We start from the raw sequence: 12,639 nt of genomic DNA, 5'->3' as shown, positions 1-12,639 counted from the left end.
TTCAAAATGATAGACCTTTTATCATGCAGTTTCCCTCATCTCCTCTACATTTCTATTATTTCTTACACATTTGAAAGCTGTGGCTTACCATCAAGCAGATCATTCTCCATCATCATCTTCTGCTTTTTCTTGGCCTTGTATTAATGGTGATGCTGCTCCATATACCTGGGTAAGCAACTTTGTAAAAGACTCTCTTCGCTTCATACAGGTTTCTTTTGTACGCAATAGTCTGCCCCTTCGTCTACAAAGACATTCTTGACACAAGATATCATACTATGAATAAATTGGTTGCTCAGAAGCAGCACCACAACAGCCCAATCCAACATCCTTTGAGGGAAAGGTCTCCCTGCTCCTCCAGTGATTGGCTTATCCAGCCCCCATCATTTGCCCTCACCCCACAACTATTCTCCACTCAATTTCTTATTGCTTATGCACATACCCTAGTTGCATGAAATTCAAACAGAAGAGAGCCAAATGAAAGATAACAAATTAAATTTGGGTAGTTCTTAAAAAAAACCCAGCCTCATCAGAGGGAACTCAAACCGCCAACTGAATGCTGAAACCATAGAAAGTGTTGATATTCATGCCTGGGGTGTCTACAAGGGAGGGAGGTCAAAGACGTCAAGACTGTGCTCAAGACCATGTGATCAAGGCCCTGCTCCTTTTTTACAAGCACATATGATGCATGTAAAAAGGGATGGGGCTTTAACTGCATGATCGCAACCCACATCTTGTCATTTTTCATACACACAGAGACACACACCCTTGCAAATGCCTCTGGCTATTGTAAAGAGACCACAAGTCTCCAGTTTTTTTTCAACCACATCAAAATGAGTCTGATTCTGTAGACTTTGCACTCTTGATTTGAACCTAAGTCAGACTTGATACTGCTGGGATCCCTTCCCAAACAGCAACCTCTTAGAATTGCCCTAAAACAACAGGCCTGGTCAAAGCCTTTTCTGGCCTGGCATTAGATAAGCATTTTCCTTCAGTAACCATGTGATCTTATGGAATTCAAATACATAGCGATCAAGTATAGAGAAATCCATTGACTGGCATGCAAGTGTGAATCAGCCCTTTGGTTCTATCAAGGAATCCTAAAGGAACTCCGTGTGTCTAGACAATCAGCAGGAGCTGTTTCCTGGCAAGCCCTTTGAAGCCAGACAGACCTGTGCTCACCCTTTTCCCCTTCATGTTCAGTCAGCCATATCCTGGTCCTGAATATAGATTGATACATTATCCTTACTGAATGTTGCAGTCTGCCACTGCTATTTGCAAAGATTTATTTATATTTGGGCTAGGTTTGCTGGCTGGTTTAATTCTGTCATCTTTCCAAGGTAGACAGCCAAGTAATAACAGATACTAAAACAAAAAGGAAATCAAGCGAATCTCGGCATGGCACATTTCTGATCATTTCAGTTACTAGACAGTCAAGCTTCTGACTCGAATCGTCATTTCTCTTGGGACCTTTTCAGCTGCTTCTCAGCTTGGATGCCCTTTGTTAGTCTTTTATTGGAAAGGACATGTGGGGTTTTCTGAATCCTTTTGTCCAGGGGGTCTTTGTAATCGAAAGTCAAGGAGCTGAAGGGATTTAGATAATGTTACTTTGGGCCCCAATTTGCTCACTGATTCTTCCTGTCCTCAAATGAAGGTTAGTCTGAAAAAAGAAACAAAGATCAGTAAATGTGAAGGAAGATACAGCTCAGTGCAACATGCTTCCTATATCTTGTGGATCAAATCCTAATCAGGTAGAGATCCCCAAATTTATAAGAAAACAATGGCAACGATTACAATGTAATAAAAATAAATCTGTATGTCATATCAAGCCTTCCGTGCACACCTACTTTTACCTAAGGATCACCCTTAGTCTTTAAACAGCATGCTAGGGGCATTTTGGTAAGCCACCTGGAATCACTGTGAGTGAATTGAGCAGCCACATAAATTGCTTTAATAAATAAATAAATAAATGTTAGGTGGGAACAATGCTATTAAGCAAGTTGGGTGAGGGAAAAAAGACAGCAACTTCATTTAATTTTAATTAAGTTCAAATACTAGAAGAAAATTCTTGACAGTAGGAGTCGTCAACCAGTAGAATAGGCTGTCATGAAGTGGTATGTTCTCTTCCACTGGAAGTCTTCAAATAGAGGTCTATCTATCCAAAATGCCTTAGTAGGCCCTCCACTGGATTAGATGACCTCTAGACACTATCCAACTCTAAAATTCTATGAATCTATGAAATAGAGTTAATATATTTACTTCCTACCTAATTAATATATTCCCTTTTCTGTCACATTAAAATCACATCTGCCTTCCTCACCATCTACAAGCTTTAAGTCTAACCTCTTTTTATATTATATCGTCTTCCAACTGTATAAATTAAGTGTACAAATGAGATACACAGTTACACTGTGGTTCCTATACCCAATCCCATACACTAGGTTTGTGTGCAAAGATTATTGTGTGCAAAGTGTGTAGACTTTATGTACAAACAGCCACTCAATGACCCTCATCTTCCATGCATTCTGACAAACTGGTTGGAAGACAGTAGGAAAAGTCTTCACAAATGGTTGCAAGTGGTTACTTATATAAAACCACAAAACTGACCTAGTATAAGGAAGTAGAAGAATGTTACCAAATGAAAGATTTCTTAACATTATAGCTTACTAGGGCAATGGATTCAGGAAGAGACTTTAATTCAACTATAATAGTCTACTTTGACGAGTTGACACACAACGGATTCTATAAGCCTTTACTTGTTTTACAGGTCCACCAGTGAATGTGAGCTGCAATATTTTCATCAACAGCTTTGGGTCTATTGCAGAAACAACAATGGTAAGTAGAGTGAAACATGTTATCTATGCAAAGGATCTTCACAAGACAGCATAGACATTTTACTTATAATATGCTTAATATATGTTACCATTCTCTGTTCCCATCTGCTCTTTTTCCTTTTGGTCACCAATGAGTCCCAAGCTGGCTGTATTTTTGCTGAGAGGATGAGGCCAACGTTTTTAACTGGAAGCAGAAGGAAATCAACTTCTCCACTCAGCAGCAGATTAAACTGATTTCTGTGTTGTTTTAGGAACTATGCTATTTCACAGATCAGCATTAGAAATCTCCTGGTTTATAGTCATGTCCTGTAATCTATTTCACTAACCAGGCAAAAATGGAAAACTCCAGTTTCAAAGAGTGCTACAGATTCAGTGTTTTCAGGGTGCATTCAAATTAATACAAACACAGGTAATCCATGTCTTTTACACTATATACTATACCCATTAAATACTGCCTGTTAATTTCATTCTGTGCCATGATTTAAGCTTGGCAGAGGGACATGATTGTAATTGTTCATATGGTCAATATACTAGCCTTGTACATGAATTTGGAAATGGTACCCACACTAACACATAAAGTTCCATACTATCCCTTATTTAAAGTATAAAGACAAAGACAGGAACCAAAAGGATTTCTATCATCAGACCATGAAGCTGAAGTTGTTATCATTTTTAGAAGGACATTTTCCCCACTTTAATATTCGTTTTAACTGAAACACAGCTTTTCCGTAAAAGATGCCAGTTTTAGCCATGGAAATAAGAAGCTATATTGAAATATTTTAGCATTCTGAAAGACTTATTTTGAAGTGGAAAATTGCGTTATCAGGTCATTTGGGAATTTCACATAGAAAACTGAAGAGCTGGCTTTTTGAGCAGATATAGCCAAAAGAGTTTGATGACTCTACTTTAGTTTTGAGATCACTGTACAAATACTGATCCTCTTGGGGTGAAATTTACATAGTTATTATAATTTCCTTTTTTTATTTAGAAAGTTTATTAAAATGCTGCCCAAAGTCACCCGCTGGGGGAGATGGGCAGCATACAAATGTAATAAATAAATAAATAAATAAAATGTCTGAATTGAGAATTTTAGTTCACACATAAAACATTAAAGTTGACATTTAAAGATGCTAGAGAACATCTTTTTGCAGCACACAAAGTGGTAGGTATCATTACATCAACATGTAAAGGTCTAATGAGTTCACCATTACAAAAGAGAATAATAAATGCTGGATAGAGCACAAAGACTATCAGTATAAGAAAGAGATTATCAGAAGATCAGAAGGAAGAGGAATTCTGGCAAGCAGATCAAACATTAGGGAGGATAAGAGAGCAAATTACACAGAAGATACATAGAACTTTTGAAGATAAGGGTTCCAGTGGTGGAATTCACAAAATAAGAAGCAACAAAGAAAGGAGTAGGATTCTATCTATCCATCTATCCATCCATCTATCTAGTTTTTAAAGGAGGGGAATTTATTTGGAATGGATTTTCAAAGGCAAAGGTACCTTAAAGATCTTAATGTAGTACTGTGTCAATACGCATTTACCATTCTGTGTATCAAATTTTCTTAGGGACCAATATGTAGATATTTGGTGCTCGTCTGTTGCTAGGTGGTTTGCTGTAACAGCCCAAATGGTGGTCCTTACCCACTGCAATGCAGTGAATCTCAGCTACTAAGTCAACCATAGGTGTGCTTTGGAAGATGCAGCTAAGTGCTTGTCCATTCTATTCTGCCACTCCCCCGTTCCACCCCCGTTATTATTATTATCTAAATCATCCATCCAATATCACAGTTTTTAGATTGTGTACTTTCTGATATTTTTGGGTTCTAACCATGAGTTTAAGAATCATGGGAATTCTTATTACTATTCTTATTTATTACTACTACCACTCAATGCATGGCACCAAAGCCAGACAAGTGTGGAAAAAACCCTTCACATATTATTAAGGGTAGCTTTACTGTCTTTTGGATGCCTGGCTAATCAATTTAGATATTTGTCACTGGTAAAAGGCAATTAACCACCACCTAGAAGTGGTTTGAGTGGAGGCTGAAGGCAACTGAAAGGGAGGGGAACTCTTACCTTTACTAATAACTGTGGTGGAGGCAGAGAGAACTGGAGTCAATCCTGTGTGGTTGCTGAGGGCCTGGTTGCCAGTGATACTAGCTGCTACTGTAAGTGAGGCCAAGTAGCTTCATCAGTCAGTGGTGCACATGTAATAAATGCCCAATTTGTCCTATACCATAAAATCTGTGCAAGAAGACACTTAGTGTCAGTTCCTATGAAGAAGTAATCTGCTTGTAAAACCACCAATTGAGATCAAACACAGCAGACAGAATGCAATCAAAACATTTAAAAAGTCATGTTGACTGCTGGCCCAGCATTGGCATCATACACATTTCAGAAAGCTCACAAGCATGGACAGTAAGATGATAGTCCTCTTGTTCCTAGCAGTTTATATTTAAGACATGCTATGGTAAGTCATGAACAACCATGCGGACTGATAATTTTGATAGCCAGCTCTGTCATGAATTTGGTCAGTCTCCTTTTAAAACTATCTCAATTGGTTACCATCATCACATCTGATGGAAGTGAATCCTACAATTTAATCAAATGTTATATAGAGAAGTATTCTGAAATGTGGTACTCAAGAACACAAAAGCAGCCTTTTTGATGGAATACCCAGGTTTTGGGAAGGAGTTTGGTAGCACCTTTTCTGGCTAACAAAAGCCATAAGCTTCGTAAAGCTTAGGCCTTTTAATAAAATTTGTAAAGCTTAGGCTTTTTAATAAAATTAAAAGCTCATGAAAGCTTATACCTTTCAATAAAATTTGCTAGTCAGAAAAGGTGCTACTAGACACCTACTGATTTTTAGCTACCAAACACCAACATGGCTCTCCCCCTACAATGCCTAAAGAGGAGGTCTATAAAGTCAAGATTGTGTGCTTGCCTGTTGATGAGTAGCACAGCAAGTAGCAATAAGGCAAGCAACGTAGAACTTGGATAGTACCTGGATAGGAGATCATGGGGAATCTCAGGTCTGTAGGATAGATTGGGAAGTTCTACAAAAAATCCCAGAAAAAGGCAATGTCAAACATGCAATCATTAGGCATTGAGCTCAACTTGAGTGATCATTGTTTTTTACCTTACCAAAATGTTCTAAACTTTCACCCATTGGGATCCTACTGTGTCTTTACTATTTACTTTACTTTACTTTTTACTTTACTATTGCTGCTGTTTCAAATCTTTGTTATTCTAAAGTTCAGCAGCAGAAAGTCAAGATGAAAAAGATGTTAATATATTCAATGTGTAAAAAGATGGGGACACACAAAATTAGTAATATCCAGTCTGAAATAATAATAAGACCTTTAACCAATTCAGAGTCAGAAGACCGAAAGTAACTTTTAATGACCATGCATTCACATTTGAGATCCTCATTCTGTAATGCCCTTATGTGATCTATAGATATTATGGTTGACTTTGTGATCTATAGATACATTATGGATGACTTTTCTTTACATAAATTAAAGTCATCCATAATATGACTCTTTAGGCAACTGCAATACAACTGCTGCTGCTAAAAAGGGTAATGGAGAGAACTCAGGAAAGCAGAGTCTGGATGTGAATTCACTGAAAATAATGGTTAGGAGTCATATTATTTCACAATCAAATAATAAAGTGTTTTGGTAAACAGGAGATGTTAAAAATGTAATATTCCAACTTTCTAGAATAGTAAGAAAGTTTAGGGGCAAAACCCTTACCCTGAAGGCTTATTGACATTTTCTTTGCAATGCCTGGTAAATTATTGTTACTTTCTACTACACCTGCAAATACATAGGTTGAGTTCAATGCAGGCAGGTCCCATCAGATGGCCAAAGTCAACGGAACTCTTGAAAGACAAGCAGCAGCAAGCTAAAACCCTGCCACCTTACAAAATCCCAAGCCTCAGCTTTTTGTAGCCTGCTCTGAGTAATTTTTTTAAACTTATGCTTGTGGGAGAACACAAATCATTGCAGCATCACTTTTATAAAATATAAAATACAAACAGACAGCCAATTTGTGAGGAAGTGATTTGGAAAATATTTCTCTGCCACCCATGCTCTACCTTTTGCACTCTAAGGCACAGTAATATTCAGCATAGACATACAGTAAGTCTTTGGGTATTCACTGGTTGTTTGAAGCATATAAAAGGGAAGGGAGTACTCAGTTCAGCTGTGCCCATCCATCCTTGACTTTTTCCTGCTGCATGATGGGTCTAAAGTGAAACTGACAGTTTTCAACTGAATTGCAGGGACACTGAGCCTCTGGGCACTGCCAGATTATGATTTTGGACCAGTTTAGAACTGGCACTGGAATTGGCTGATCAGATCATTTCAAGAGCTGAGTCGTCTTTTTGCCTGTCTCTCCATCAGTTTATTTGAAACAGTATCATAGTTTGTTTGTTTGTTTGTTTGTTTGCAATGTTTGAGTATATGGGTGGTCTAGCCACCTACTGGTAAGAACTCTTTTCTCTTCTGGCTCCTATGAGCCATTCCATTTTCAGCCAATCGCTTGAAAAATATCCAGGCAGCCTAGCACCTTGCAGGCCTACTGATCTTCTGCTGAACAGTAGAGGAGAGGAGACAGAACCCTAGTCAATTTCACCCCCATCTACTGCCGATCTGGGAATCAATCAGGGCTGCATATTAAAATAGAATTCCTGCAGCCTGTGTACATTGTTTAGATCTCATCTCCAAAGAAAAATATGCTTATTTGCCCCTTAAAATGCAATTAAGTGTATCTAGGGCTTAAGTCTTTCATCTATCTATCTATCTATCTATCTATCTATCTATCTATCTATCTATCATAAATCTATCACCACTTATAAATTCCATTTGGGCTTTCTCACAGCAGATGGTAGCACATAGCCAGCCTTGACTGATTCTGAACAAACCAATACTTGGATGGTTGACTGCCTAGATGTCCTAAGGCTGTAGACTAGACTGGAAAATTGAAAAAAATAATCCAGAAGAAGAATATGGCAAACTATTTCCATATTGTTGCCAAGAAAACTACATGTTCCTACATTTGGAAGCAACTTTCCTTATACCTTTACATTCTACATATACCTTCCATGACTATTGTTAAAAGTCCCTTAATGCTTAAAAGAAATGTAAGCACAACCCAATTTCACAGTTGCATGAAAAAATGTTGTTATTGGCTATGTCCCATTAAATTATTTCTTCTGGATTCCTTAATTCTTCAGCCTTAAACAATATACTCAAACTTCCATTTAGACTGAGTTGCCTGAGCAGCCAACCCATTCTTGTGTTATTTCAGCATGCAAGACAATAATATGAGCCATTCCTCATTTACATCCAATTCTGGTACAAGCATGCGCAGTAATGCATTTTTTTTCAATCATGATGTTACCGTCATCTGACCCACAGCTCATTTCTGAAGGACCCTAAGTTGTGGAGTCCTTGGGCTTCTCTTGCAGACGTTTCATTTATCAAAAAGTGCCTGACCACTCAACCCACTACAACACAACCAACACCAACTATGAAAAGGATAACACTGCCATATATCAGAAACATCGCAGAAACAATCAACAGACTATTACAACCACATGGCATCACACAAACCAACTAAAGTCCTCCAAAGCATCTTAAGTAAGCCAAAAGACCTAGTAGCCCAAGAAGAAAAAACACATCTACATCTACAACATGCAGTGTAAGGACTGCAACAAACACTATGTAGGACAGACAGGCAGAAGGCTTGCAGAGAGCATCCATGAACACCAGCTGGCAGTCAGAAGACACAATGAAAACTCCTTAATTTCACAACACATGGACAGACTTAACCATAGTTTCAACTGGAAAACTGTCGTCATCTTAGATCAAGCTAAATCCAAAAACACAAGGGAATTCCTGGAAGTTTGGTATTCAGACAAGTCAGCCATCAACAGGCACATAGAGATAAACAACATTTACACACTATTCAAAAGAGACAATAAAAAGGAAACAAGAAGACCAGAATACCTCCTCGCCAGCAATCAACACCCAGATAAGCAGGGATTAACACCATGATCAATACCAGACAAACAATCAAGCAGTAAATAATACCCTAATCAAGGAACTACCAACTCAGATGGACAATCAAGCAGTAAACAACAACCGAATCGAGGAACTACCAAGGAGAAAACAATACCCCCACCAACACTGACAGGGCAAGCTACTGTATATAAACAGAGAGCAAACCCCACTCCCTTCTAGCACTGAAGATATTCCTAGCCAGTTAACAAAATGTCTGCAAAAAAAAACAACCAAGCTCAGAGAACCCCAGGGACTCCACAATGCAGCCCTGAGCTACATATATTCTCTTCTATTGGAGCTTAAGTTGTCCTTAGCTATTTTGATCCGAAAGAAGCTTTTTCTCCCATTTCCCAACACAACTTTTTCCATTGATACAAGCTGATGCACTTCACCTACCATTCTGTCTATCCAAATAGAAGAGAATATCTGTAACTCATGATTGAACTGTGGAGTTCTTGGTGCTTTCTGAGTTCCAACTTCTCTGGAGTTCTTGGTTGTTTGCTTGAAGATGTTTCATTACCCAACTAGGTAACATCATCAGTGCAAGATGACTGCAATGTCCTCCAGAACCAGATCATGCCTCAGCTGCCCTGAGACAAAAACCCTTTGGACTCTCCACAGCAAATTTGAACAAATAACCAAACACAGCAGTCTAGCCATCTATCACCTTCCCAGCCCATCCCACATTAAGAAAAGTAATTGGTGAATCTTTTCCCACCAGCTGTTGAGGTTTGGTAAGAAGAGAAGAAAACAAAGCTAGAGGAATCCACCAGTCCTTGTCTTTAGTATGCCTTATACACTATAAATGAGGGCAGCACCATTTGTCAGCATTGTGTCTGAGAATGGATAGGGATTATCAGTGGGAGCAGCAAATTTTGTACTGGTAGTTTTCTACTGGCTCAAGAACTGGTGGACAGCACTTTAATTTGGCCAGAAAGAAGAGCCCTATGTCCAGATTCCCCTGGCATCATTTTTCCTATATGCATTTATTTCATGTCTCACATGAAATCGGAACAAAAACAAGGCTCACCTGCCAGATCTTAGCGTTTGCAGTTAAATAAGCAAAATAGTATTTTGCTTTCAGGCCATTAGATCAATTACATCGATCTTCACTGACTGCAGCCATCACTGATTTTCACAAACAGAAAAGGCATGGATGGTGGAGATCCATTTATTTGATTTGTTCAGGTAGCTGTTGTCTGCAGAGATTCAGGACCCTTTTATTTTCCAAATCCTTCCAATTTTTTGCTCATATCTTTCTTTCCTGACTTCTAACTTGTGTGACTGATCAGTTGTACATAAGGCTGATCCCATTATTAGCTGCCTTGAGCAACTGAACCATTTTCTGAAAGACATTATAGCTTCCGGAGGAAGAAATGGTTAATTAACAAGAACATGGGAAGGTGAGCTTGGCCCTCCTTATAAGTAGCAAGGAGTACAATTTTGTTCATGCCCGTATTTTCAAGTCCAAAAGGAGGTGAGGAGCCATCAGTAGGAAGAAGTTAGGCAGTGCCATTAGGACTGCAAAATTGTTCAGAGTGAAATGAGGACTCTGAACTTCTATCAGAGATGCCAAATGTATGTTAAATATGAAATTATTTGCATCTTGAGTTTAAGCATACATCCCAGAAATAAGAACCTTTGCATCTGCCTTCCATATTAATGTAGATCCACCCTGTGGACATTACTTTAAAAGACTGAGTTCTTTTTAAAAAGCATGATGGTTTTATATTGTATATGTGTACAGCTATTTCGCTTCTACGGTTAATCCGAAGGCAAAAGTTCATAGCTTAGTTTGGATTAGAAGCATCTTTGTTCGGTATCGCATCTCTTGTTATTGCAATTGCTAAAGCCTTGATATCAGCCAAATGGTAAGCAAACAGATTCTGAAAATATCTGGAACAAGTTCTCATGCCTACCACCCCATTATCATCTTGTTCCTTCTTTTCAGGGTAGGGAAACATTGCCAAGCCTGCCTTAGAGAACTCTTTTCTTAAGCAGTCTCAAGGTCCCTTTCCCAATCTGATTTAGTACTCCACAAACTAAGGTTAAATGTTCCCCAAATAGGCAGTAATTCCAAGGACCATTGACTTACATGAAGACAAAGAAAAGAATCAGCAGGTTCTATATTAGTTAGCAATGAGCACACATATCATTGTTTCTGTCCACACCTTTCCTTTGTTATCAGCTTCTGATTCACTGTCTGAGGTCCTCTCAAATAAGAGACGCACTAAATAAAAAACATAAATCCTAATCCTAACAATTAATTTGGTCAAGGGCAGTGAAATTGGTTTACGACCTGGCATTCCTCAAGCCCATCAAAAATGCAAATGAAGGAAGGGACTGTGAGATTTTATTGCCTCTTTTGTTTATTAAATGCCACCTGCTTCTTTTCTCCTCTGAGGCTGAGGAGGAAAGGGACAGATGGCAGAGGGGAGTTCCTGGCCAGACAAAGGAAGCCAAAGATGCCACCCATTGTCCAGGAAAAAAGGGTATGGCTTCACCTGGCTTGGAGATGCTCAAGGGAGTTGTAAAGACATGAGATTATGAAGCAGACATCATTCTCAGTGGAGCTGGTGAGACAAGCTCCAATTAAATTATGGAACAAGCCTATAAAATTTGTAGCACTGTCTGGTTTTGCTGCTGGATGGAAGAACACCATAAACTAGTGAGCTCTCTAGTAGCATCTTAAACAAGCCAACAGCAGCCGTTGGAGAAGCAACGCCATGGAACAAAGGGGAGGACCAGATGGGGTGATCAGGCATCTTTGTGACTAAGCAGAAGTTGGATGATTCTTATGTCATCCAAATGTGCCACAACTCTCTATTTGCTACTTTACATGGCTAAATCAGGCTCAGATCTGGATTATACTGGCAAACAGAGAGGAAGAGTCAGATAGGAGGCATAGGTAGATGACCATAGTAGCTGTTCATCTGACAACCAGAAAAAGCAGCATGAATAAGCTTCAGTGCAGGAAGCTATGCTGCTGGTGATTAAACTCAGCCGACAAACAAAAAATATAGTCTTCCGAGAGCCAGCCATAAATCAAGTCAAGACAAAGAACTGAGTAACAATTTCCAAGCAGTAATATACCAAAACGTTCATAGATTTGTACCTAGGTGAGCTTTTCTGCCTGCGCCATCAAAATCTCCAGCCACACGCCCCTAGTGTTAATTTGGAACTAATATTCTGGGGCAAGAGCTGACTCCTAACTAGACTTGCTGCTCCTAACGGATCTTTCCTTACAAGTTCTCATGTACTTCCACGTCTGGATCAGATTCGACTGCCAGACACCACACAGGAAGGCTCTGGTCTTCCTAGCTAACTTCTGATCACCAGAGTCCTCATTTTGTTTTAACACTGGACAGGAGCTGATCCACAGAGGCGATGACAGGCTGTGTCTAAATGTTTCTATCAAATGCAACATAATGCTTTTGAGAACCAAACACCCCACACACACCATTTTCTTCCCGGCAACTGAAATTCAGTCACATACTACCTCTGAACTTGGAGGTTCCATGTAGCTTAAAGCTCCTGCTCACACATCTTCAGAAAGGGAAGTGGTTTAGGGACAAAGCATAGGTTTTATATGCAGAATTTCCTCCACTGAGTTTTTGATACCTCTACTTTTTGCTGTTGTTGTTACCTTTCATTTTTAAAAACTGGAAAAGACCTCATCTGAAACACAAAGAGCCATAGTTAATCAGAGTAAATAGTTCATCCATAGGAGG

General features: G+C 39.0%; 1 protein-coding gene across 1 annotated transcript in view; it reads left to right on the top strand.

Annotated features, from left to right (window-relative positions):
- GLRA1 (glycine receptor alpha 1) overlaps window positions 1-12,639 on the top strand; it is a 65,796-nt gene that overhangs the window by 38,915 nt on the left and 14,242 nt on the right. The window contains exon 3 of the mRNA XM_088134679.1: window positions 2,765-2,832. Coding sequence (XP_087990805.1) covers window positions 2,765-2,832 — 68 coding nt within the window. The remainder of the gene's footprint in view (window positions 1-2,764; window positions 2,833-12,639) is intronic.

This window comes from Python bivittatus, unplaced genomic scaffold, assembly GCF_059951505.1.
Source record: "Python bivittatus isolate LINGU-HERP-01145 unplaced genomic scaffold, Pbiv_v1 ctg000080_np1212, whole genome shotgun sequence".
Taxonomy (NCBI): Eukaryota; Metazoa; Chordata; class Lepidosauria; order Squamata; family Pythonidae; genus Python; species Python bivittatus.
The sequence above is the reverse complement of the archived record's forward strand: the minus strand, read 5'-3'. Positions and strand labels throughout refer to the sequence as shown.